The sequence below is a fragment of the Anguilla rostrata genome, chromosome 14 (assembly GCF_018555375.3).
Source record: "Anguilla rostrata isolate EN2019 chromosome 14, ASM1855537v3, whole genome shotgun sequence".
NCBI classification, from domain to species: domain Eukaryota; kingdom Metazoa; phylum Chordata; class Actinopteri; order Anguilliformes; family Anguillidae; genus Anguilla; species Anguilla rostrata.
The window spans coordinates 3,313,271-3,338,787 of record NC_057946.1 but is presented as its reverse complement, the minus strand read 5'-3'; the positions used below and the strand labels follow the sequence as shown (position 1 = coordinate 3,338,787).

Below are 25,517 nucleotides of genomic sequence, written 5' to 3'. Positions count from 1 at the left end.
CAGAAAAATGGGGCGACATAGCTCAGGAGGTAAGAGCGGTTGTCTGGCAGTCAGAGGATTGCACGTTCGATCCCCCGCCCTGGGCGTGTCGAAGTGTCCCTGAGCCGGACACCTAACCCCTAATTGCTCCCAACGAGCTGATTGGTACCTTGCATGGCAGCCTCTCACCGTTGGTGTGTGAGTGTGTGTGTGAATGGGTGAATGAGAGGCATCAATTGTAAAGCGCTTTGGATAAAAGCGCTATATAAATGCAGTCCATTTACCATTTACCATTTAATGTTATCTAGAGATCATTCTGACCGGACTACTTTGCTAGGTAAAGAGTGGAGGGATATAATCGGATGTGAAATGGTGATCGATCACTTATGTTTAACAATATAATCGTAGTTTCTTTTTTTTTTTTTTTTACAAAAAAACGCATCGTTCAATTCCAATACACTCAAATTCTGTATTTCTATTAGATTTGTCCAACTGTTTGTATATTTAGTGTTATTTAGTGAGATAGGTTAAATACAGAAATGGAGATGTGTTCTTTCTTCATAATGTCTGTAATTACCACATTAGGACAGCAGTCTCCACAGAAGCGCCATGTTTAGAAATGAAAGCATGTCCAAAGCGTGTTAGACTGTGCAGACGTGTGCACATTTTCAGACTCTGTCATTGGAGAGGGGGCGGGGCCAGCCGTTAATCCACGGTGGGCAACTCACCCGCTGACCGTGTGGACGAGCCGGAGCGAGGGGTTGGCTGTGTAGGCGGGGCAGTGTGGTAGGGGCCGTATGGGCGTTGCAATGTGGGCGGGGCCAGTGGGAGGGGCCGTGTGGGCGGGGCGGTGTGGGCGGGGTCATGTGTCGGAGGGGCTATGTGGGCGGGGCCAGTGGGCGGGGCCGTGTGGGAGGGGCCGTGTGGGCAGGGCAGTGTGGGAGGGGCCAGTTGCTCGTCCACGGCGGGTAACTCACCCTCTGACCGCATGGACGAGCCTGAGCGAGGGGTAGGCCGTGTGGGGGCGAGGCATGGTGGGAGGGGTCATGTGGGCGGGGCCAACCGTTTGGGGGCGGGGCATGGCGGGAGGGGTCATATGGGGGCGGGGCCAGCTGCTCTGACTCACCCTCTGACCGCGTGGATGAGCCGGAACGAGGGGTAGGTCGTGTGGGAGCGGGGCCACCCGTGTGGGGGCGGGGCATGGTGGGAGGGGTCATGTGGGGGCGGCGCATGGTGGGGGGGTCATGGGGGCGGGGCCAGCTGCTCTGACTCACCCTCTGACCGCGTGGATGAGCCGGAGCGAGGGGTAGGCGGTCCGCACGCGCAGCCTGTGCCGCAGGATCAGGTCGTTGACGCACTCCACGTGCCGCTCGCCGCCCTTCACCATGAAGGCGGGGATCCACAGTACGCTGTCGTTGAGCGCGCCCAGCCGCCGCACGAAGCGCTCGCGGTCGCTGTCGTTCCGCAGGCCGCCGTAGGCCCGCTGGATCACCGACGGGTTCATGGTGGTGAAGTCCGACCGCACGCCCACGTCCTCCGCGAACTCCTCCAGGGGCGCCAGGTTACACCTGCGGGGGGACGAGCGAGAGAGAGGGGTTACACCTGCGGAGGGACGAGGGAGGGAGAGGGGTTACACCTGCGGAGGGACGAGGGAGAGGGGGGTTACAGCTGGTACACCTGCGGAGGGACGAGGGAGAGAGAGAGAGGGGTTACACCTGGTACACCTGGGAGGAATTAGGGAGAGAGAGAGGTTATACCTGCGGAGGGACGAGGGAGAGAGAGAGGTTACACCTGGTACACCTGGGAGGAATTAGGGAGAGAGAGAGGTTATACCTGCGGAGGGACGAGAGAGAGAGAGGTTACACCTGGTACACCTGCGCGGGAACGGGGGAGAGAGAGAGGGGTTACACCTGGGGGGAATGAGGAAAAGAGGATAAACAACAGGAAAGGTGGGGAAAAAAGGAAATATGTCACTCAGTTCAGTTCTGTTTTCAGTTGGGATGCCGTTGGGTTGTGGGACTAGACTGAGGGCTCCTCTGTGAATCATCTCAGTCAATCTTTATTTTGCTTAACGTTTGCGTTCAGAATAGAATTAAAAGTCTGTCACACATTGCATGTGAACACCGATAAGATAGCACTGGTGGAAAATCCAGGTTCAGAAAGTCAAAGTCCTCCCCAGTGTTTTTGTTCCAATCACCTGGATTAGCATACCGTTCTTCAGCCAAAAGGCAGAGCTAATTAGTGATATCAGCTGGCTGAGTTCGTGAGTGGGAGAAACACATGGCAGGACTTTTACTTTCTGACCTCTGGATGTTCCACCTCTGAGCAAATGTGTCGCTGTTTCTCTTGTGGTGGACACCTCCTGACAGGTGGAACGCCCGTGGAAGTATTTACAGCCGGTCCATTTCCACCTGACGTGTTTATGTCTGAACATTAGAATGTTTCCAGTCACAACGCTCCGTGCCTTTGCGCTGTGATTGACAGGAAGGCGTCTCGTTCACGGAGCCAGAATGGAGCCCGTTAAATATCAGGCGAAAGTTCAACAGGCGGGATGTTAAAATGTCAGATCGTTTTCGGCCATTAGAGACGTGCGAGATCACGCATGTTTTTAAATAAAATTACAAGATACCAAGTTAACTTTTTAAAAAGAGAAAAAAAAGAGCGCGCAGACAGTCCCCTCGCTGCTTGTGAAATGTTTCTCTGCTGATTCAGACGGGGGAGGAGCGGACAGCAGTACAGGTACAGTTGGGATCACGGAGCAGAGCCCGATGGAGGGGAATCAAAGCCACGCCCACAGGGTTGGATTGGCAGTCGAACAGCCGGACCCCCCATGGACGGACAGCCCCCCCCCCCCCCTTCACGGACAGCCGCCCACCGCCCCCCCACGGACAGCCGGCCCCCCCACGCGCTGCGCCACACGAGCTCTCTGTTCGTTTATAAGTGGCCGTGCAGCGCTTCCTCTAATCACTGCAGGCATGGGGCATTTATTTAAATAATTAATCACGGCTCTTTGGGGAAAACACAAATCACAAATCGTAATGCGGAGGAGAGAAGAAAACAAGCGACGTTGCCGCGGCGGCGTCAAGCGGGCGGCCCGCGTTCGGCTCGGCACCGCCGCGAAGAGAGCACTCTTCAGATGCCTCCTCAAAAGCCCCCTGCTAACCCCAACATGTTTAATAACACGCAGAGCCCTCCAAATTTATTCACACTCTTGAAGAGGATGAGCCGGGAGAGCTCCGTAAATATAGGCCAGTACTTGTATTATTTATTTCATACACTCTTTTTTTTTTTCTGTTCGTCATTATCAAAAGGTGTGAATCATTTTGCGAGGACTGCACTTCGCACAGCAGGCACCTTTGAAAACACTCATTTCTGCAAGACAGCTCCGGTACAATAGTGTCTCCCACTGTCTAGCTTTTCAGCACTGGAAATGCACTCTGTGTGGCTGCACTGAGTAATACGATGCGTGTCTGGTAACCCTTTAAAGTGTGAGGTCACAACTGTGCGATTAGAATGTTCTTAACTGAACATTCCTAATGCTGACGTCACAGTTGCCACTGGTAACTGAAAGCAATGGAGTTCTAGAACACCGACATTTGAAAGTTGAAAGAAACATTCCAACGAAGAAAAAAAAAAAAACCAAATGGTTTTCAATAAAGGAATTAAATGGAAAATGGTGCGTTTTTTTCCGATTCGATGAGAACACAGGAGGGAAAATGAGGAGGGGGAGAAAAGCGACGCGGGATTATTCTGCGAGCGCCTTACCGTATGACGAAGTCGTGCCCGTCGATCTCCCGGCCGCAGCCGCTGTTGAGCAGGACGCCGGAGTTGCCCACGACGGCGCAGGTCCGGAAGCGGCGGTTCTTCATGGGCGACACGGCGGGCAGCAGGCTGTGCAGCGCCCGCGACACGTTCAGCGTGCGCCGCCGCTCCAGCACGTAGTGGATGATGTCGCCGGGCTTCAGGCTGCTCTTCACCACCGACACGTCCCGCTCCGCGTCCAGGAAGCGCAGGATGTCCTTCCTTTTCCGGAAACGAGAACACACACACACACACAATCAATACACACACAAAAATGTAAAAAATGATACACGGCAATATAATTAAGCCGCCAACCCCCCCCCTCCCCAGGCCACAGATAATGGGGGATATGGGCACCCAAACAGCAGCACAACTGACCTGGTTTGGCCGCTAGACTTCCTTCACCCAAATTAAGTTTCCTTTTGTAAATATCTCATTATATCATTCAGTAATCAACATGCATCAGCAGATGCTGCAATCATACTGCATCCAAAAAAAAAACGTTTAAGCACTGAAGCAAAGCACACATTTTGCACATTCTGTCTTTTTTTTTTTTTTTGGAGAAGCTAGATAAAACAGAGGAAACTACACTTATTTATACACTTGTATATCTTTCATATCCTCATCACTACTAAACAATGTCCAACATTTCACATTCCAGTACACGCTAATGCCAACTGTAGAACAGAGATGGAAACACCCGAAACATGACTAACTGGCCAACAGCGAGGTAGCCAGTCAGAAAAATGGCTTATGAAAACCCGTCAACCCCTGGAGATAGCCGTTTGTTATCTAAAAACTGTATGGGCTTCGGCTAACGTGCTAACTAGCGGCATGAAGAAAACAGCTGGTTGCTAACTGGCTAGGTTGGCGACGAACTGACCTTAGCTAACGCAGATCGCTGACTAGTCATTTAGCTCGCTGGAAGATCTGCACAACAAATTATTCAGTGTTTTTCTTGCCACTGCTCACTTTTTGCTGCCCATTGCGTTATTACTGTACTCTATAAACGGTCCTGCTTCCAGGCCTAAAAAGCCCCTTTTCCATACGGCCTCTATGGTTTTGCCTTTATCACTGTGGACTTCCTCCTTTTACAACAATGTACGTTTGTTCCTTTTTCCATATTCTTTATTTCCATGGATGTTTTTTTATCGTTGTTGTTGATGTTTCTTTAAATCCCAACGTGAATGAAAGATGGTAAGCCAAGTATTGTTCTTTTGTCTGGTTTGTCTGTTCGCCCACGTGACACAGGGGCCACCCACAGCACAGGGGCCACACACAGGCTGGGCGCATTATGGAAGGCATCCAGGTACACATAGGACCCAGCGCACTGCACAGCACACACTTTCCAGGCCGCTGTGCAAAAATGACCCCTGTGAACCAACAGCAGCCCGTAACTTCCGGACCACACGTTAGAAATGGCCCACATACAAACATCACAAGGCCCCCCCACATGATTTCAAAGCATATTTTTTTTTAGCTTTGTTAGTATTTAAATAACCTCCGAAAAACTCAATAAGAATAACAAAAAAAAAAAACAGACCACTTTCAGACAATGACCTCACTGGGATTAAAACAATATTAGCGCAGGACTGCGCAGTGAGCACCGTGAGCGACAACTCCGGCTGCTCAGCAGATGTCGTCACGGTTACGTTCGAACAACAAGAACTCCGCGAGGAGGAAGCTGCCGGTTCTTCGGGAAGACGACCCCTGAACCGTCACCCGCTCAGCTGAGCGCGCCGAGCCGTCGGGGGGGGGCGAGGGGAACGGCCGAGCCTCGCGGCTTTAAAAAAAAAAGGGCCCGTCGACGGGGCAAAAGCCTCCTGTGATGCGCAGGTACGGATACCCACGCAGACAGAGGCACCGTGCGTCAACGACAGCCGGGGAAAGAAGAAGGAAAAAAAAAACAGACCGGCAAGCGCTGGTTTTAGACGAGAACCAGAGCTAGGCCAAACGCGGATCCAGCATCCACTCTTCCCCGCGCTACTCTCCAGCAGGCACCTCGCGGAAAAAAAGAAAAAAAAAACGCTCGAAAATGTGGGAAAAGTGACATCTGCTGTGGAGCAGTGCATCTGCCGCTCCGGATCCCAGCGGGCGGCGGCAGCGCCAGTTTCCGAGCCTCTTTGGAGGAAACCGTCGGGGTACAGCGACGAGCTGCACTGTGCGGAGGGGAACTGCTTTGAAGAGGGGGTTTTTTTTTTTTTGAGTGGAGAACAGAGGATGAAGAGGCATGAAGGACGACAGAGGTGCCTCTGATCTAGATGACCCTCGATGGGCGATGGACCCAGGGGCACCACCAGGGATTTTGGGCCCCGAGAAAAGATCTGAAATTCAAGGGCCCTTGGAATCGTCCTAACCCCTGCAGCCCTGAATCCTTGCCCCCTTGCTTATATCTTGTAGAACAAAGCGTGAAACTCTCTTAGGCTTACGTTCACCACAGACCTTATTTTCGGCAGAGAAACGAAATCCCTTTGGGGGGAAAAAAAGCACTGGAGATCTGCCGAGGGAACCCATGACTCATGAAACCCATGAAAAATGCGAACTTACTTCCGGGTTTCAGGGCTACAAACTGTAACACTCTATTGATCCACAGTGAAGTAACTTAGCTCAAAGCCAAATTCAGAGAGGACGAAGGGAACATCAGGCTTGATCTGAGAGTATTACCCCCCCCTTTCCCCTTCCCCTTCCCCTTCCCAAAGCTGTCCTAAATACCCCAGCAGATCATGTGCCTTCTTTGTGAGCACGTAGCCTGGAGGAAAAACCCTTTCTCCACCATGAACGTCAGTAAGTGCAAGTGCAGACTGGGCGGGTCCAGACTGAAACTCTCAAGATGGCATCGCCCAATCACCACTTCCCCCCCAAGCAGATGTGGTTCGGCCGTCTGAACAGAGGGGAAGTGCAGTCAGGTTTCCGCTAACAAACAGAAGCCCGAGTTAAAACAACAGCCAGGGACGACTGAACAAAACGTTCACAAGTTCAGGACTGCGTTTAATTTTTTTTTTGGGGGGGGGGGGGATTCTTGCAGTATCCCCGCCTATGAGAAGACACCATCAGGCCTCGTCAGGCAATTTTAGTTTGACGCACCTCAGCCACAGTCTATGGGGGGCAGATCAAATTAACTTGGGAGTGAAATTAAGATGGTTCACATTTCGTCAAGGGGAAGTACACGCACTAAGTCAACTGGTAATATGAATCACATATTCAAATGAAACATACCTTCAGAATTAAAAAAAAAAAGAAAAGAAAATCCTTTACTGTATGTATCTCAAATTCGACCACAAAGAATTGGTGGTCCTGGGCCACCCCATTGAGTAACCTGGCCGCCCCAAAGAGCCAGTGGGAAAAGAAACGGTCTGTCTCCCGACAGTAATTATCCTGGAACTCTGCCAGTGGAATGTGACAGAACACTGCCCCCTCAGAACAGAGTTAATCAATTCACGCTCGGTCGGTGGAATCTAAAAAGAGCCTCAGGCTTCTCTGCGGAATATGCATTTTTTTGTGCGCTACCTGTGCACAATTTAATTTTATTAAAAATAATAATAATTTAAAAAAAAACACTTTTTCATCCTTTAAAAAAAAAAAAAGAAAAGATTTTTCCCCAATATGGAATACCCAATCACAGAAGCAGACCTGTGCCATTGTTGCATTACCAGCCAATCAGCTCAAGGTGAGTAGTCCGGACTCCCGATGGACGCCCCCCACTCCCCTCAGTTCCTGGCCAATGATAGGCCCGTTTGAGCATCACACAGTGGGCCACTCCCCAAATTCAGGCAGGGCTTTTCTGGCTGAACCAGCTGAAACACTACATGTAAGCAGATGAACGTGCAAAATACTCCATTTGAACCTTCACCTCCATGCACTACCGGGTGCGGTCATGAGGGTTTCACGACAAAAGAAAAAGAACTGATACCAAAGACACTGAGTGGAGTGATGCAGACAGCAGAGGGGGATAAAACTAAAAGGTTCCAGATGGAGAGGAAGAAATGTTTTCCTGGGAATTTGACAAAAAGCTACGGAGGAGGTATCCCCCCCCCCCACACACACACACGAATTCCGCCCAGTTCCCATCAGAGTTTCAGCAATGCGCTTGAACTGAAACTCAGCGCAAAACATTGTTGCACGGTGACTGTTCCTCGTTTGGCTGTGACCCTCGTGAGGGGGGAAGAGCACTGCGCCGCTGCAGCTGGGGAAGTTGTCCGACCGCAGCGACTGACGTTCTTTAGAAAAACGTCACGGCTTGCTCGGTCATCCGAATTACGCAAAGTCACCCACACAAAGCCCTTTCCCCCCGTGAACCCGAGCCCGTCTGGCCCAGTCTTAAAACAACAGCCTTGTCCCCTAAATGCACTCAGTCTGAATGCACAGTTGGTGGGGGGGGGGGGGGGGGGAGGAGTTTATGCTGAAACAATGGAAACAGGAACACCTTCAGCACCGAGCAGAGAGCATACATCCATCCATCCATCATCTATACCCGCATACCCTGGGCAGGGTCCATCCATCATCTATACCCGCATACCCTGGGCAGGGTCCATCCATCATCTATACCCGCATACCCTGGGCAGGGTCCATCCATCATCTATACCCGCATACCCTGGGCAGGGTCCATCCATCATCTATACCCGCATACCCTGGCCAGGGTCCCGGGGGGGTGCTGGAGCCTATCCCAGCGTGCACTGGGGGAGAGGCAGGAATACACCCTGGACAGGCTGCCAATCTATCGCAGGAAACACACACCATTCCCTCACACACTCATACCAATGGGCAATTTAGCGTCTCCAATTAGCCTGGCCTGCGTGTCTTTGGGACTGTGGACTGTAGGAAACCGGAGTACCCGGAGGAAACCCACGCGGACACGGGGAGAACACGCAAACTCCACACAGAAAGGCCCAGGCCAGGACTCAAACCTAGGGAGGGGAGCGCACTTTTCCTACCTTATCATGAGGACCAGAGAGGAGTTGAGGTGCCAGCCCTGGACCGTGTGCTGGAGAAACGGGGCCATGCCTTTCCCCAGTGCTTTATCCGAGCCGTTCACCATCAGTCTGGAACTCAGCTCACTATCACTGAGGAGGAAATAAAGGGGGGAGAGAGGGGGAGAGAGAGGGAGAGGAGAGGAGGGGGAGGAGGGAGAGAGGAGAGAGGGGAGAGGAGAGAGGAGGGGAGGAGGAGAGAGAGGTAGAGAGGGGAGGGAGAGAGATGAGAGAGAGGAGAGGGAGAGAGAGAGAGAGGGAGAGAGGGAGAGAGAGAGAGAGGGAAGGAGGAGAGGAGAGGAGAGAGAGGGAGGAGAGAGGAGAAGGAAGAGAGAGAGGGGGGAGGAGAGAGGAGAGGGGAGGGGAGAGAGGAGAGAGAGAGAGAGGGGAGAGAGGAGAGAGGGAGAGGGAGAGAGGGGGGGGAGGGGAGAGAGGGAGAGAGAGGGGGCGAGGGAGAGAGGGAGAGACAGAGCGAGAGAGAGGGAGGGAGAGAGAGGGAGAAGAGTTATTAGCCGCTCACACACGAGGCTCATGGCCCAGTCCGGGGACGTGAGTCATGGACCGGTCACGCTGTTTTAAGCGGCCCGCTGAGGCGGTATAAAAACGGAGCGCAAAGTGAAAAGAAGCCATCGCGGCAAACGGCAGCACCGCACGCTGCACGTCAGCCTTCATCGCTGCTCCGCCCCAAAATGGCCGCCGTCCACTCTCTTTCACTGCGATGGCAAACGCTGCTATAATGTCTGACACCAACGTCGTCATCATCATCATCATCTTCATCTTCATCTCCGGAGCCCACCAACCAGGAGCGGAATTAGCGGTGGATATGGTGAGCGGCCATGAGGGGACGGGTTCTGTAGGGGGGGTAGAACCCAAACACTAATTTCAGCCTGAAAAACCCTGTTTAATGGATGTTGACGAGCAAAAAAATCAATTTTTTCGCAGCACCACGGTCGGCATCTGCCCCACTCACAAGCGGGATGGGGGCGGGGGGGGGCAGGTGTGGCTCATTTCCAGTAAACCCAACTGCTCCCCGTTGCCTAATTACGGTGCTCTATGAAAGGCCCAGCTGCCAAGCCAAGAAGAGACACACATTTCTGCCACATGGCCATTTTCTTCTGTCCGTTTGACGGTGCCTCTATTTTCACAATATTTTGCGAATCGTTTTTCTTTAAGCGCAAGGAGTGAATAAAAAGCGGGCAGCCAATCACAGGAGAAGGATATTTTTGTGGCTCATCACGTGACCCAGTGACCACCTGCAGCATTATTGCCACACCCTACGAATGGCCAACTTTAACCGCTCTGTTGTGTTCTTACGCGAACACCCCGTTTCCACGGGGTCAGAACTGACTCATCCTCACTCCACCCCCCCGTGATTCGATCCCCCGTGATTCAGCCTCTTCGTTGAATTTCAAAACCTTATACCAACATTTTGAATGTAGAAACACTGTAGAAAAAGATCTCACACACACACACACACACACACACGCACGCATGTAGAATCCTGTCACTCATCAATATATTGGTGAATAACTGCTTTCCTACTTCACAGACCAGAGAGACTGTATTTCTCCAGTCTACACCACTCATTTTTCCAAATAAACACACAGCAGAATTGATTTTTTTTACTGTTCTAGTGTGCCATTTAACTTTGATTATGACTTCTAACTTCATAACTGCAGGGTTAAAAATGAATCATCAGACTATCTTTGTACACCGATTATGTACTGCTTTTATTAGAATATAAAAAGGGCAATGTTTAACTTGTTCAAATGGTAGGATCACTCCAGAAATTTCAGAGTCATGTTTTTCCCCTGAGTACAACAGGAGGGTTAGATCATGTAATATAAGAAAAGTACATTGTACCAACAGCATCTTAGTATCATTATAATCCCAAAAAGATATTCTAGGTATTATGAAGTTTATAACAATCCTGTGTAGTATTTACAAACATAATTTTGAAAAGTATAAATATGAATGTCTCAAAAGTTTCATTTTTGCTTTTTGACTTGTTCTATAAACTGTATTGTAGAAAAGATAAAATTTCAGTAGAGTCTCATTCATTTTTATGGAGATCAGAGAATAGCCCATTTTATGTGGAAATGGCGGTGGGGGGGAGGTGTCAGTATGTGTATCAGATAATAAATCACCAAACACTTTTAAATCTAACATTTTTATGGATTAAGAAATAACAGCCTAAATTGAAACATGAATTTCTCCCATTTTCTCTGGTATTGATGCGGGTTCCTCCTCAGGGGTAGCAGAGTGGTGTTATGGTTAGGTAACTGGGCTCGTTGTAACTTTCAGATCGAAGGTTCGATTCCCAGGTGAGGTGTTGTCGTTGTACCTTTGAGCAAAAGGTACTTAACCTTAATTGCTTCGGTAAGTATCCAGCCGTATAAATTGATTACACGCACAGAATGCAAGTCCCTCTGGATAGGAGTGTCTGCTAAATGCCTGTAATGTAAGTGCAGAACTCAAAGGAAAACAGTAACCCAACTTTTTTTTTTTTTGTTTTTTGTTTTTTGTTCCATGGTGATGATGAATGAGTTTACTGACTAAGGTAAGAACAGTGAAATATGGCATTAAATATGTCGTTAGTCACGCACGCTAACTCAGGGTACAGTCACAGAACTCCGTGACACCGTGCCCTTTCGACTGCCCCCTGATGACTTCAGAAGATGTGTCTCCACTGTAATCTACACCAAGCCACCGAAAGGAAATGCAGTTATTATTTCACAGGCCAATGCCAAAGAAAGTCTGAAATTGACTGACCTTTAAATGAATGAATCACACGCGCACACACACGCACGCACACGCGCACACACAAACCACAAACCCACACGCACGCACACGCACGCACGCACATGCGTGCGCACACACAAAAACACACACACGAAAACCTGCAGCAACTTAGGATGCATTTCAAGGAATGGATAGAAGTTATTGATAATAATGCATTCCAGAAAGCGGTTATATTCAGTGAATGAAGGGAAAGATTAGTGAACCGAGATTCTGTGGCTCATGATTTCTGGCTGAAGCCTTTCTTTGCAGGTTTTCTTCCCCATCGGTTCACACACAGCTACTGTCGCTCAATATTCACCCCTGGAATCAACGTTCTTCCCATTTAGTTCATTCATTCATTCATTCATTCATTCAAAAACCTAAAAAAACGAACGAAAAAACTCCAACATTTAATCATTCAATTAATCCCTCTAGAGAACCAATTAGCATTGGGCGCACTCATTAGTGTTCCGGAACTTTCCAAAGTGAACGTCCAGACCATTTCCCAGACACCTGGGCTCCTCAGGAGCGTAATTAACCAATCAGAGGGAAGCTTGGCCTTGGGGAGAGGAAAAAAACACCGGCTGAGGATGTTAGAGAGCACACGCACACAGCAGGGAACATTAACCCTTTAATTCCCACACGGTTAACCCTTTAAACCCCACATGGCTAACCCTTTCTATAAAAAGTGCAGCACTGTGAACGCATCGCGTCTTAAAGGCTGCAGTGGCACCTGTAGGGCCAACATGCCCGGCCTTACACATCGACGGGCAGTTTCTCAAAAAGAACCCAAATCTCGAACATCCAGATCCCTCCATAATGAGGTTACCTATGGGACAAATCTGAAGCGTTCAAACGAAATGGTCCGCAAACAGTAAATTTCAAGACAATTTTCATCGCAGAAAAAATACCCACCCACTTCAATTAACTTCACTTGGTTTTAATAGAATATCTTTGAAACTAGAATCAACTGCATTAGCTTTAATTTGAAAGAAAATCCAAAGGGCTTATATGAGAAAGTGTTCAAATTTCATATTAAATAACCTAACCGCATAACAACATTACCGTTATTACGCCTGTATATCAACATCGTTTACAGCATATTCAACTTGCCACCCTGATAAAGGTTTCTCACTCCAAAAACACCGTCAACACAGCATTTCAAATCCAGGCAGTCTTTTATATCGCTTTACACCCCGAGCATCTGTTCATCACCTCCAGGAACAAGCGTACACAAACAAACGAGGAAGAGAACTACCTCAAACAGACAACACGATTGTCAGAATTTGTTTCTTTTTAAAAAAAATAAATAAATAAAAAAAATTTGATTTCCACCGAGGCAGGCAGCCGAATTTAAGGGGAGCAAACATCCGACAGCCGTGCGAAAGGATGGCTCCCGGAGCGGTTTCTTCGGCAGAAAATTGAAAAAAGGGGGGGGGGGTAGCCGTCCCGGTAAACCAATTAGCGGGCGGCGTGATGAAGTGGGCATCGAGCGCCACGCTGGGGGGCTCGGCAGGACGCTTCGTCTCCGTGGCGGGAAAACAGAAAGGCGGGCAGCGGGAATCACACCCCCCCACTCTTCTCTTCGGGGGGCGCTACGGCCTCGTGTAAACCTTTACGAAAAGATCACACACAGACACGTACACACACACGCACGCACACACACGCACACGCACACACAAACACACGCACGCACAGACACACACAGACACACAGAAGCATGGGATCACACACACACACACATACACAGACACACAGAACCATGGGATCACACACACGCACACACATACAAAGGCATGTATACACTAAAGCATGGGTACTTTCGCACACAGCTAGGCTAAATCTGATGTCTGAAGAGGCAGCCAGCCAGTCAGATTTGTGAGGATGGGGCTAAATTCAGTTTAGAATGGGCTTAAACCCAAAAGATTAGAATTCAAACGACAGTTACCCCCGTCCCCGCCTCCACATATAGTTGACTCATTTTGGTTCTTTTAAAATGGAAACATACTATTTTCAGTTCCACCTGACTGCTTCCTCCCCTGCAGTTGTGATTTTTAACCAGCCAACTGCCATCTTCACTACAGACTCCCACCCTCACAGCAACTGCATCTTCTCGATAACTCAAGCCACGCGCTTTCGACTGCACCATTCACCCAATGCATTCGACCCCCGCCACCAGCCTCTCAACTGCCAGCCAACTGCCATCTTCACTACAGACTGACTCACCACCATGCCTCTCATACCAGTACCCAACCAGCCCCATCTTCACACAAGACTGCAAAAGCCACCAACGCTCTCAAACCAGCCAACTGCCATCTTCACTACAGACTGCCTCCACCTCTAACCAGCCAACTGCCATCTTCACTACCGACTGCCTCCACCTCTAACCAGGCAACTGCCACCTTCACAACAGACTGCCACCATGTTCTAAACAGCCAACTGCCATCTTCACTACAGACTGCCTCCACCTCTAACCAGCCATGCCACTCACTAGACTGCCCCATACGCTCCCTCAACCTGACAGTTCCAACTGCCATCTTCACTACAGACTGCCTCCACCTCTAACCAGCCAACTGCCATCTTCACTACAGACTGCCGCCACCTCTAACCAGACCCCTCCCTTCAGGCCTCAGGATGCGTCTCATAGATGACAGGAGCGCCTGACATCTCACAAGCGACCCGCTCTCTAACGTGTGACCCGCTACCCACCTGGTCCCGCTGTTCCGTCGCGACCTTTCGCCCTCAGCTAGGGTCAAACCGGGCACTCACCTCGCGCAGAACGACAGCACAGCAGGCGGGCTGAAGCATGCTGGGATATCGCATTACAAGTAATCTCCGCCGGGATTCCGCATTATGATTCATGCCCGCCGGGAGGCCACATTACAATTCATAACCACCGTACATAATTACCACATTTGAATTAATACCACAAACACAAAATCCCCACTGGTGCAACAACTCCACCCACCTCCCCTCCCCTCTCCTGGCCCCTGGAGTTCTATTACCCACTGCAAAAAAAACAAAAAACAAACAGAAAAATGGCAGAGGCTCCCTTTTCACCAGTCAAGCGTTCAGCTGCCGTCCATCAGAGTGAAGAGAGGAGGGTGGATCGGCTCAGAATTCAATGACAGTTTTCTTTTCGCCAGCTGAACCTGGGAAATATGCAGTCCTGCCCATTCATACGGCCACTTTGCAAGATGACAGCTTGTCACAGACTGCAAACAGATCGCAGTGCCCGACGCACACGACGGATATGTAATATTTTCAGCACCGGCTGAGTCCCAAGGAAATGCATGATTGTTTTTTTTATTTTGATTTTTTATATAAATAAATTTGGCACCCAACGTCCAATTCCTACTCTAATTTGGAATACCCAATATGCAATGTCCAATATCCAATTAGCCATTTGTAGTTATGTTCACACAATTCATTTTTGTGGGGAGAAAATTATAGCTAAATTAGTTTTCTGGTTTAGCGTATTCCTTATGTCCAGAACCAGTTTAGCTGGCATTTAATGCATAGTTTTGTCTTGCTTTCAGCATTTGCCCACAATATAACTATTTTGGCAAGTATTGTTTTGGTCTTAAAACACTGAACAAAGAGCTTTAATCAATAGACTTTTATTTTGACACCTTAAAAGCACAAACAACCAGAATATAAAAATTTAAAAAAAACAAGTCGTATATTTTTAGACCTTTAACTGAAACGACCTTGCAGAACTGAAACTGATATTCAGGCCGACTTCAAACCCCACTCAAAGGCTGTTGATTTCCTTCCAGTCCTGTTCCAAAGATAGTAACCAAGTGGGCCGAACCCCAAAAAACAGTGTCACCCCAAAGCATCAAGGTACAGGGGGGTGATCTGAGTGTCAGACCAGACCCCTTTACGATACGGTTCCAGGGTGTGGATGAGCCCCAGGGTGGGGTATCACACCACGACTGTGACAGGGGCATGGAACCCATCAGGGGGGCAGATAATTACCCATAGCGCTACCCAAGGACGGGGGCAGTTTTAGGCAGACGGACATCATCAGTGTCTGCTCACACCCCATCATGTCTGATCTTGTTCGTTTTGGTTTTTTTTTTTTAAAGAAATTTACAGAAACAAGTGCGACATAAAACTACCACCAATTTTGAAAAAAAAATCTAGCTTCCCCAACAAGCGCACTCAAACTTTTGACTGGTGCAGTGCCTTGATTGTTATGCAAATAACCCTTGCATTTCGCGCCGCGGAGCCGTTTTTTGTTGACCTACTTGCGATTCTGTCGCTCCGTACAGGCCCATGCGTTAGGCTGCACTTGCATTGACACGGTATATTCCTCCCACACCGAAATTACTTTCAAAGCCTTTCCATGTAGCAAAACGGAACAAAACAATAAATATGCAGGCTTTAGGGACCGGATTAAATACGAACGAACAATCAAAGCAAGATGTGATAAGAACCGGAAATTCACAGATTTATTTAAAAAAAACATACGGAAAATCTGTGGTTGTGTTGCGCAACCGCCTACTGCACGCGCGGGTTTCCATCATTCTGCCGGTTAGCACAGCTGCAACTCTTCGCATTGATTTTCACCCACAGAACTTCTTTTGCCTCCGTTTCGCAGATGGTATATTTAGGCTACCCTTCTCTGTGACATCTGAATCACGAACAAACACAACGAGGGATTCTAATGGCATCGGTAACAGCATTTTAGATCGCTATAAAAAGAAAATGTATGTATACATTTCCCAAAATTATACTACACATAAAAATGCGAAGGTTAACATTCTTATAATTGCATAAGGCTGTTCAAAATCCCCGAACGGGGCGACATAGCTCAGTAGTTAAGAGCGGTTGTCTGGCAGTAGGAGGGTTTCCGGGTCGATCCCCCGCCCTGGGTGTGTCAAAGTGTCCCTGAGCAAGACACCTTACCCAAAATTTCTCCCAACGAGCTGATTGGCCCCTTGAATGGCAGCCTTTCACCGTTGGTGTGTGTGCGAATGGGTGAATGGAGAGGCATCAATTGTGAAGCGCTTTGGATACAAGCGCTATATAAATGCAGTCCGTGTACCATTTGAATAGTGACCTATGTTTAGCGTGTACAACAGGTATGACAGCAAGTACAGCTTATACGACGCCCCCTTACGGGGGTGACATAGCTCAGGAGGTAAGACCGCTTGTCTGGCAGTCGGAGGGTTGCCGGTTCAAACCCCGCCCTGGGCATGTCAAAGTGTCCTTCAGCAAGGCACCTAATCCTCAACTGCTCTGGCGAATGAGAGGCATCAATTGTAAAGCGCTTTGGATAAAAGCGCTATATAAATGCAGTCCATTTACCATACAATTAATTGGACTTCAATAAAAAAATAAAAGTACTCGGGCTACAAAGAAAATGGATAATTCAGCGCCTTATTTTTGGAAACGGGTCGTACGGAATGGTGGGGTTTCCTTTTAGGCTCCGTGACGGACATTTCAGGCACCCAGAAAGAGAAAGAATTCCATTAAAACTGACAGCGCGCTCTCCGGCAGCCACAACAGCTGAAAGCTGACAACCCTCCAGACCTTCGACGCGTTTTTTCGGGCAGCGCAGTTCATTTCGGAAAAGGACAGACTCACTGGGAGGGCTGTGACTGCATTTCAAATGCCACAGCAGGCTGTTTCAAGGTCACGGTAACCATGCTGGATGTGTCGCGCAGTCACAAAGGGGATATTTAAGGGGATTATGTCTCCTCCGCAACTTTCCTTTTTGGTACATGCAGTATGTACCTGGGATGAACTTGCTAAAACAAGGTAGAGATTTTGGCCACTTAAGTATTCTGTCTAATTTACTAAAGCGAGCCCTAATTGTGGCTCTTATCTGCATGATGATTTTAAGAAGGTCTGAAAATGGAGGCAATTTGTTGATTGGTGATATATCCAAGCTCACATTCAATACATGACAAGGCTAAAGCCAGGGTATGTCACGCAAAAGCCTGTGTCTGTGACCCCAAAACCTGTGTCTGTAAGACTATAGCCTGTGTCTGTAAGGCCAGCCTGTGTCTGTAAGACAAAAAGCCTGTGTCTGTAAGACTATAGCGTGTGTCTGTAAGGCCAGCCTGTGTCTGTAAGGCTTTAGCCTGTGTCTGTAAGGCCAGCCTGTGTCTGTAAGACTATAGCCTGTGTCTGTAAGGCCAGCCTGTGTCTGTAAGGCTTTAGCCTGTGTCTGTAAGGCCAGCCTGTGTCTGTAAGACTATAGCCTGTGTCTGTAAGGCTAAAACCTGTGTCTGTAAGACTATAGCCTGTGTCTGTAAGGCCAGCCTGTGTCTGTGAGACTATAGCCTATGTCTGTAAGGCTAAAACCTGTCTGTAAGACTATAGCCTATGTCTGTAAGGCTAAAACATGTGTCTATAAGATTAAAGCCTATGTCTGTGACCCGAAAGCCTGTCTATAAGACTATAGTCTGTGTCTGTAAGGCTAAAACCTGTGTCTATAAGACTATAGCCTGTGTCTGTAAGGCCAGCCTGTGTCTGTAAGACTATAGCCTGTGTCTCTAAGGCCAGCCTGTGTGTGTAAGACTATAGCCTATCTCTGTAAGGCTAAAACATGTGTCTATAAGACTATAGCCTGTGTCTGTAAGACTATAGCCTATGTCTGTAAGGCTAAAACATGTGTCTATAAGACTATAGCCTGTGTCTGTAAGACTAAAACCTGTGTCTGCAAGACTACAGCCTATGTCTGTCAGGCTAAAACATGTGTCTATAAGACTATAGCCTGTGTCTGTAAGACTAAAACCTGTGTCTGCAAGACTACAGCCTATGTCTGTCAGGCTAAAACCTGTGTCTGTAAGACTATAACCTGTGTCTGTAAGGCCAGCCTGTGTCTGTAAGACTATAGCCTGTGTCTGTAAGGCCAGCCTGTGTCTGTAAGACTATAGCCTGTGTCTGTAAGGCCAACCTGTGTCTGTAAGACTATAGCCTGTGTCTGTAAGGCTAAAACATGTGTCTATAAGACTAAAGCCTGTGTCTGTAAGGCCAGCCTGTGTCTGTAAGACTATAGCCTGTGTCTGTAAGGCTAAAACATGTGTCTATAAGACTAAAGCCTGTGTCTGTAATGCAAGCCTGTGTCTGAAAGTCAAATTTGTTAAAAAAAATTTTTAAGGGGCATGAGTGGGCAATGGCTATGCTAAAACTTCTGATACCAACTGGATCCTCCACTAGTCAGTAAACAGAGAGGAGGGCAAGGAAAGCAGGAGTTCAGTACCTGGCGAATCTACAGAATCCGTGTGTCAGTTCTCTCCACACCCATCTCATTTTCAAAGGTGCTAAATTGAAAACGACAATCCTATTCTTCCTTATCACAGGAAGGCATTCTTGCATACTCCACGGGAGTGTTGTGCTTTTGTTCCTAAACTTTTGAATTCAGTTCTGAGAAATCTTCACATTTTTTTTTTACATTTATTTTCCCATGCAGTGTCCATGTCATGTATCCCTTCCTGTTTCAATAAGGCGAGGATTAGTTCAGCAGCGCTGCTTGTCCGCTCGTTTAAAATACACATCACATAGCAGTACGGTTACAAGGTAATAAATTTCCCATCGGAAAGAGCAGGCCTGCATGAATCTCACCAATATTACACTGTCGGAACTGGTCACTGTCAATATGAGAGTCTTTATTCCGGATGCAAAAGTACCAGATGAATCCAAATGCATAATGCATAATAAGATGAACTTAGGTTAGACTTCCCAGGTAGGCTACTTGAAGTCTGGTCATTGGGGTGGCAGTGTAGTATAATGGGTAAGGACTTGGTCAGGTTCGATTCCCAGGTAGGACACTGACATTGTACCCTTGAGCAAAGTACTTAACCTGCATTGCGTCGGTATATATCCAGCTGTATAAATATGTAAAAGTTGTGTAGGTCACTCTGGATAAGAGCTTCTGCTAAATGCCTGTAATGTAATGGTCATTCCAATACTACACAATAGGAAGTGGTTCATTTCTGTACACAACACCCTGCAAGTCATCATGGTGCTGTTATGTGTGCGGTTATCCACAGCAGTGTGCACAGAAAAGGATTTTCACACACCATGAAAATCCTTTTCTGTGCACACTGCTGTGGATAACCGCACACATAACAGCACCATGATGACTTGCAGGGTGTTGTGTACAGAAACATTTACTGAAGCAGCGCAGGTTAGGAACCTTACCCGAGGGTACAAAGGCAAAGGCAGGGAGAATTGAACCTGCAGCAGCCCCCCCCCCCAGTGTAAGCCGTTGTGACATCGCTGTCTGATTCAATGAGGAGAAATTCCAGAAAACTTTTTTTTTTTTTTTTTGGAAGTTGTTACAGCTGCATCTTGCGGTGCTAAAAAAAAAAAAAAGCAGTGTCCCAGGTGATGCCAGGTAGAGCACATACACACACTCGCTCGTGCTCTCTCTCTCTCTCTCTCCTGCTGCAGGAGGAGGAGAGGGAGTACGCGCTCTGTTCCTCTGCTTCTCTTTCATCCATTTTGTTTGTGTAAACACACGGAACGGGAATTCCACCACATCAGGATGAAGCCAAGCCAAATGTGAAATTGCATCACTCGTTGCTCATTGGACTGATGCATCGTGATGTAACACTCACCAGCTTACATCACACAGGGTTTGCATTGCTGCAATCCATCCCGGGATGGCACTGCCTGCTAAATAAGTCAAAAGTAAACTGGGTGTCTTTGCCTTCTGTGAAATGGGACCTGTGCCAAGCTGCCCTCATCGACGGCTGAGCTCTTCCTCTGTCTGGCACATTGCAGAGCTACTGAGAACATTGCAGAGCTACTGAACACATTGCAGAGCTACTGAACACATTACTGAGGTAGTGAACACATTACAGAGCTACTGAACACAGCGCAGAGCTACTGAGCATATTGCAGAGCTACTGAACACATTACTGAGGTAGTGAACACATTACTGAGCTACTGAACACAGCGCAGAGCTACTGAGCACATTGCAGAGCTACTGAACACATTACTGAGGTACTGAATACATTGCAGGGCTACTGAGCACATTGCAGAGCTACTGAACACATTATTGAGGTACTGAGCACATTACTGAGGTACTGAGCACAATGCAGAGCTACTGAACACATTACAGAGCTACTGAGCACAGTGCAGAGCTATTGAGCACATTGCAGAGCTACTGCCCACAGTGTAGAGCAACTTAACACATTACAGAACTGCCAAACACAGTGCTGAGCTACAAAGCACATTGCAGTGCTACTGAACACATTACAGAGCTACTGAGCACAGTGCTGAGCTGCTAAACAATGCAGAGCTACTGAGGGCATTACAGAGCTACTGTACACCGTGCTGAGCTACTGAGCACCATGCAGAGCTGTTGAGCATATTGCCAAGCTGCTGAGCACGTTACAGACCTGCTGAAAACCGAACTGCTGAGCAAATGGCAGAACTGCTGAACACAGTGTAAAACTGCTTAGCACACTGCAGAGCTACTAAAGACATTACAGAACTGCTGAACACAGTGTAGAACTGCTGAGCACACTGCAGAGCTACTAAAGACATTACAGAACTGCTGAACACGATCAGCGGGATGCCCGCCGGTCGTCAGTCTGTGGATACGAGCGGATTTAGAATAAACCCGCCCGGCCATCCTCAACAGACATGTCGTATTTGGCCATTAGGTCTGAATGAGCAACGCCGGCCATGGATTAATTCATGAATTTATTCATGATCAGTCAGTGTACTCTCGGGACAGAACAGTACTGATCCATAGGAACAACGCCGGCACTCTTTTCTAGCAATATCCTTGACAGAGTGAACAGGCTAAAAATACCCATTGAGTCAGTGGTTTCGTTCCCTTTGTGAACATCAGCGTTAGCCTACTTCAGATTGAAGACACTGGAGATCAAGATTTAAGGTACCCCGTACCGATAGCTGCGATGGTTCGTTTGAAATTTCCAGGAAATAGATAAAAAGAAATTTTAAAAAATATTAATTTACTACTTCTTTGAAAAGCGAACGAAACTAAAAGGGAACTGGTCTGCAAGTCAACATTTTAAAAGACCAGCCGAACGAATATCATTCACAGAGCATAAATGTCATCCGCTTGCCAGCAACATTTTTTACCCTTACAATCACCATGGTGAAAAAAGCGCACCAGGGGAGAGGGAGGGGGCGGGGGGGGGGGGCTGCGTTTCTGTGCACCGAATCCTTCACCCACGACCCGCGTTCTGTCATGGACATCAATTCAAAATGGCCGTGGCAACAGGCACGGGGGTTAAAGGCTGGAGGAGGATGAAGCGGCGGGGCTCGTCCTCACTCTGTCAGACAGCGGCGCCCTCGTAAAAAAACAATGTGGCATTTTTACACTTTCGTCTTTTTATATCGCCTGGGTCAAATCCTGTTTAGCTATCTGTCATGTAGGAAGAAAACGTGTAAAAAAAAAAAAAATGTAAAAAATTTTAAGAATTCAAATGGAATTCTGAGTGAATGGGGGGTGGGGGGGGGGGGGGGATTAGGGTCACAATTAGGATTAAAAATATCCTTATAATTGCCGACCCATCAGGGTGCCATCTTAACTGCAACACAGGTCAGTTGCACTGCATGTTTCTCAAGCTGACGTTTAGCAGTGCGGCTCCGTTGGCATCTTCAGCCTCTGTGCACTAGCCTCCCTTACGGTTTAATCAGCTGCCCGTCTCTGTCACAGTGACAGGACCTGAAAATTGTCCGTTGGGGGTGGCCAGGATGGGACCAGCCGTTATCTTGGGGGTGGTGCCACAGCTGGTGCTACAGTAAAGCTGTTTCAGTCGATAAAATGTTTATTCAATTCAATGTATAAATATGTTTTGGTTTTTTCTAATGCAAAAGCCAAAACTCTTTAAAATTACACTGACTGCCACAATCAAACATGGCTGGAGTAGATGGTGGCAGTTCACTGGCATTCTGTGGTGTCAGAAGCGTCAGACTCATCGACTCCCGGGCCAGAGAGTGTTTTCCTGTTTTTGCTTTGAAGACTCGTGCAAGAGCGTGAGTTGAACGAGAAAAGGAAACCGCAGATCTTGCAGATAATTTTCGCTCACAGGGCAAACGTCAGGGCTGCTCTCTACCCTCCAAACGCCACCTTCTCCTAACTGCCAACACACAGGCAGGCACGCACGCACACGCACGCACACCCTGACACGCACACACACAGACACACACATGCACGCACACACACACAGACACGCACACACAGACACGCACGCACGCACGCACACACGCACGCACGCACACCCGCACACACGCACAGACACGCACACACACACACACACACACACACACACACACACACACAGACAGACAGACAGACAGACACGCACGTGCACACACACGCACACAGACACACGCACGCACAGACACACACACAGACACGCACGGACTCACACACACACATACACACACGCACACACAGACAGACAGACAGACACGCACGTGCACACACACGCACACAGACACACGCAAGCACAGACACACAGACACGCGCGCGCACACGCACGCACGCACGCACGCACGCACGCACACACACACACACACACACACCAGGACGGCCACACAAGCTGTAGCCTTATCTCCCTCTCAGAAATCTAGCTCCCTCTCAGAAATCCACAACACCTCCAGGAAGAGATCAACCAAGCTGTGTGCTTTACAGGCCATGCAACTGACCATTCAAATATTTGTGGGACATGACATAACATAACAGCAGTCTAGAGATGCAAATAAAGCTTGCAGCTTCAAGCACACAACGACTCCAATGGACCCTGAGCAAGACACCTCTTCTACAGTAAGTTTAGTTAGTAAAATCCAGATGTGCAGAAATTATTATTACCATTATTATTGTTAAAGCAGTATCATGTACACAATGCAGGCTAATCAATAATTCACACCACATGTTATTCGGACTAAACTGCTTTTGTTGGTGCGCCCTCCACTTGGACAAATTCTGTTTTTCTCGTCACTTCCTGATGAACTCAAGAAGGTAATTTCCATTCAGACATGTTTGCACAAGATACAAATCACATTTTCTTTCCGTACCTATCGAATGACATCAGGGTCTTGCCAAATAAGCACACACTTTCTCCCATTCTTTTCTTCTCCACAAAATAGCTTTCAGTAGTCTTCAAGTCAACATTCAGATGCAACTAGCTTTGTGATGAAAATCACTTTGTATTTTTTCCCCCAGAACAATTCTTGGATAAATCTGGTTGTTTTCACCATACAAGCGGTCACTGGCACACTACAGTATGCGATCAAGAAAACTGTAAACTGGCCTACAAGCTGTGGAGGTAACTTTCTTTAAAAGGATCACATTTCCTGCAGCACAGCCAAAAAAAAAAAATCAAATTCTTTTAGTATATTAACTTCACGGAAGTGCCACCTTTAACGGCATTTTTATAAATCACTATTTTCGTCAACGTCTTTGGAGTCGTATTCAAAGCCGTTAAATAAGGTCATTTTAAAATCTCATTGCGTGATTTTATTTGTAAATTACGACGGAACTGTCCCAGCGTAGTCTACCTGAGTAACGAGCCAACCTAAGAAAAGAGAGGGAGACAGACGGTCTGATTCATTCGCACAGCACACGTTTTCCGCAATTCACACTAAAAATGGAAATAACTTAAGTATTCCTCCATAATTAGCCTACAACACGAAAACTGGAATACACAAACGTGCCAGATGAACACGACTGAACTTGACGGGACTAAGTATGTGAGCGATAAATGTGAGAGCAAATTCTGGGCAAACAAAGGAATACATGAGTCCGTCCCAATACAATTACCAAGGGCTGGACCATTTGCAGGACCCTAGCTTCTACGATACACACTGCTAGCTAGCTGTCTATATAAATAAATGCAACACTTTTAGACAAAGAAAGAAAAACAATGCACAGTAAAGACGTACTCCTTATATCGTTATGGGGGGGAAAGGCATTTCATATCACATCGATTCACTGGTAGATCAATAGGCTAATTAAGAAGCCCTATAGTGGCAATAGAGAACGTAGCTTAGCTAACATTACCCCGTGAGTTGAGCTTCCTGATGTTCATCACTTCTTGTTATTTCTTTTGTCTTATAGAAAATCAGAAGGATGCTTATCGTGCAGATAGTCCACCGTTTCCGCGTCAGTCGCATTTTGCAAGCAGAGTTAAATGAAGATAAGAATCCTTAATAGTGTCTATTTTTTATTAAATCTAACATTAGCCAGATTTTTTTCTTGCTCGCTTGTGGCAGTCTCCTCGCTGTTGCACGCATTACCATGACTTACTCAGCAGCTGCACAGCTAACCCGGCCTCCGAAACCCCGCTCAGTGATTGAAATGGCATTCGTCCAATCACATTATCCTATTTCACACATGCAAATAGGACGGACCGCGTAGCCAATGAGCTACGGAGATAGGTGTGTACGCTGGTGTTTGAAGTTATGAGATCAGTCGCTGACTGCGCGTGCAGAGCGGCGAATGTAATAGATATGACGGCCGCGACGGAAAGTTTGAGTACCGTAGCACAGGCCGTGATGTTTAGGTAAGTTGTTGTAATTTGTAGATTTTTGGAACGTTTCCGGTTATTTTATGAGCAAATGTCTTTAAATAGATATTTAGGCTACATTTATTGATGGATACAGTAGCTGGTCCTAAAAACAGCTGCTACGACTACTACTACTTCTACTACTATTACCACTGCTATAATAATAATAATAATAATAATAATAATAAAACGGTAACGGGCAGTAATTAATAACTACTAGGCTACTTCAGGGAGTAGTAACCCTTGCGAGGTGTGAGCTCAGCTGGCTCGAGCTGGCAGTGCCCAGTAACGGCTCAGGAGCACGAGCACCGATACAGATATGACAAAGCTGCGCACCACTAGATTTTCATGTGGTCGCGCGGATAAACAAGGACCATGATCGGGGAAGCTGGCTTAAAATAATAGCTAACACAAAACATTATCGCAATGTTGCTGCCATGTAGTGGCAATGTTATAACATTGTTTGCTGGGATATCTA

The 25,517-nt window shown here is 47.7% G+C and overlaps 1 protein-coding gene across 1 annotated transcript in view; it reads right to left on the bottom strand.

Annotated features, from left to right (window-relative positions):
• Positions 1–24,813, bottom strand: part of st8sia4 (ST8 alpha-N-acetyl-neuraminide alpha-2,8-sialyltransferase 4) — a 31,775-nt gene extending 6,962 nt beyond the window's left edge. Inside the window, exons 1-4 of the mRNA XM_064307719.1 lie at positions 24,535–24,813; positions 8,712–8,840; positions 3,745–4,002; positions 1,254–1,547 (exon numbers count right to left, since the gene is read on the bottom strand). Coding sequence (XP_064163789.1) covers positions 1,254–1,547; positions 3,745–4,002; positions 8,712–8,840; positions 24,535–24,647 — 794 coding nt within the window. The 5' untranslated portion in view covers positions 24,648–24,813. The remainder of the gene's footprint in view (positions 1–1,253; positions 1,548–3,744; positions 4,003–8,711; positions 8,841–24,534) is intronic.
• Between the last annotated feature and the right edge of the window lie 704 nt (positions 24,814–25,517).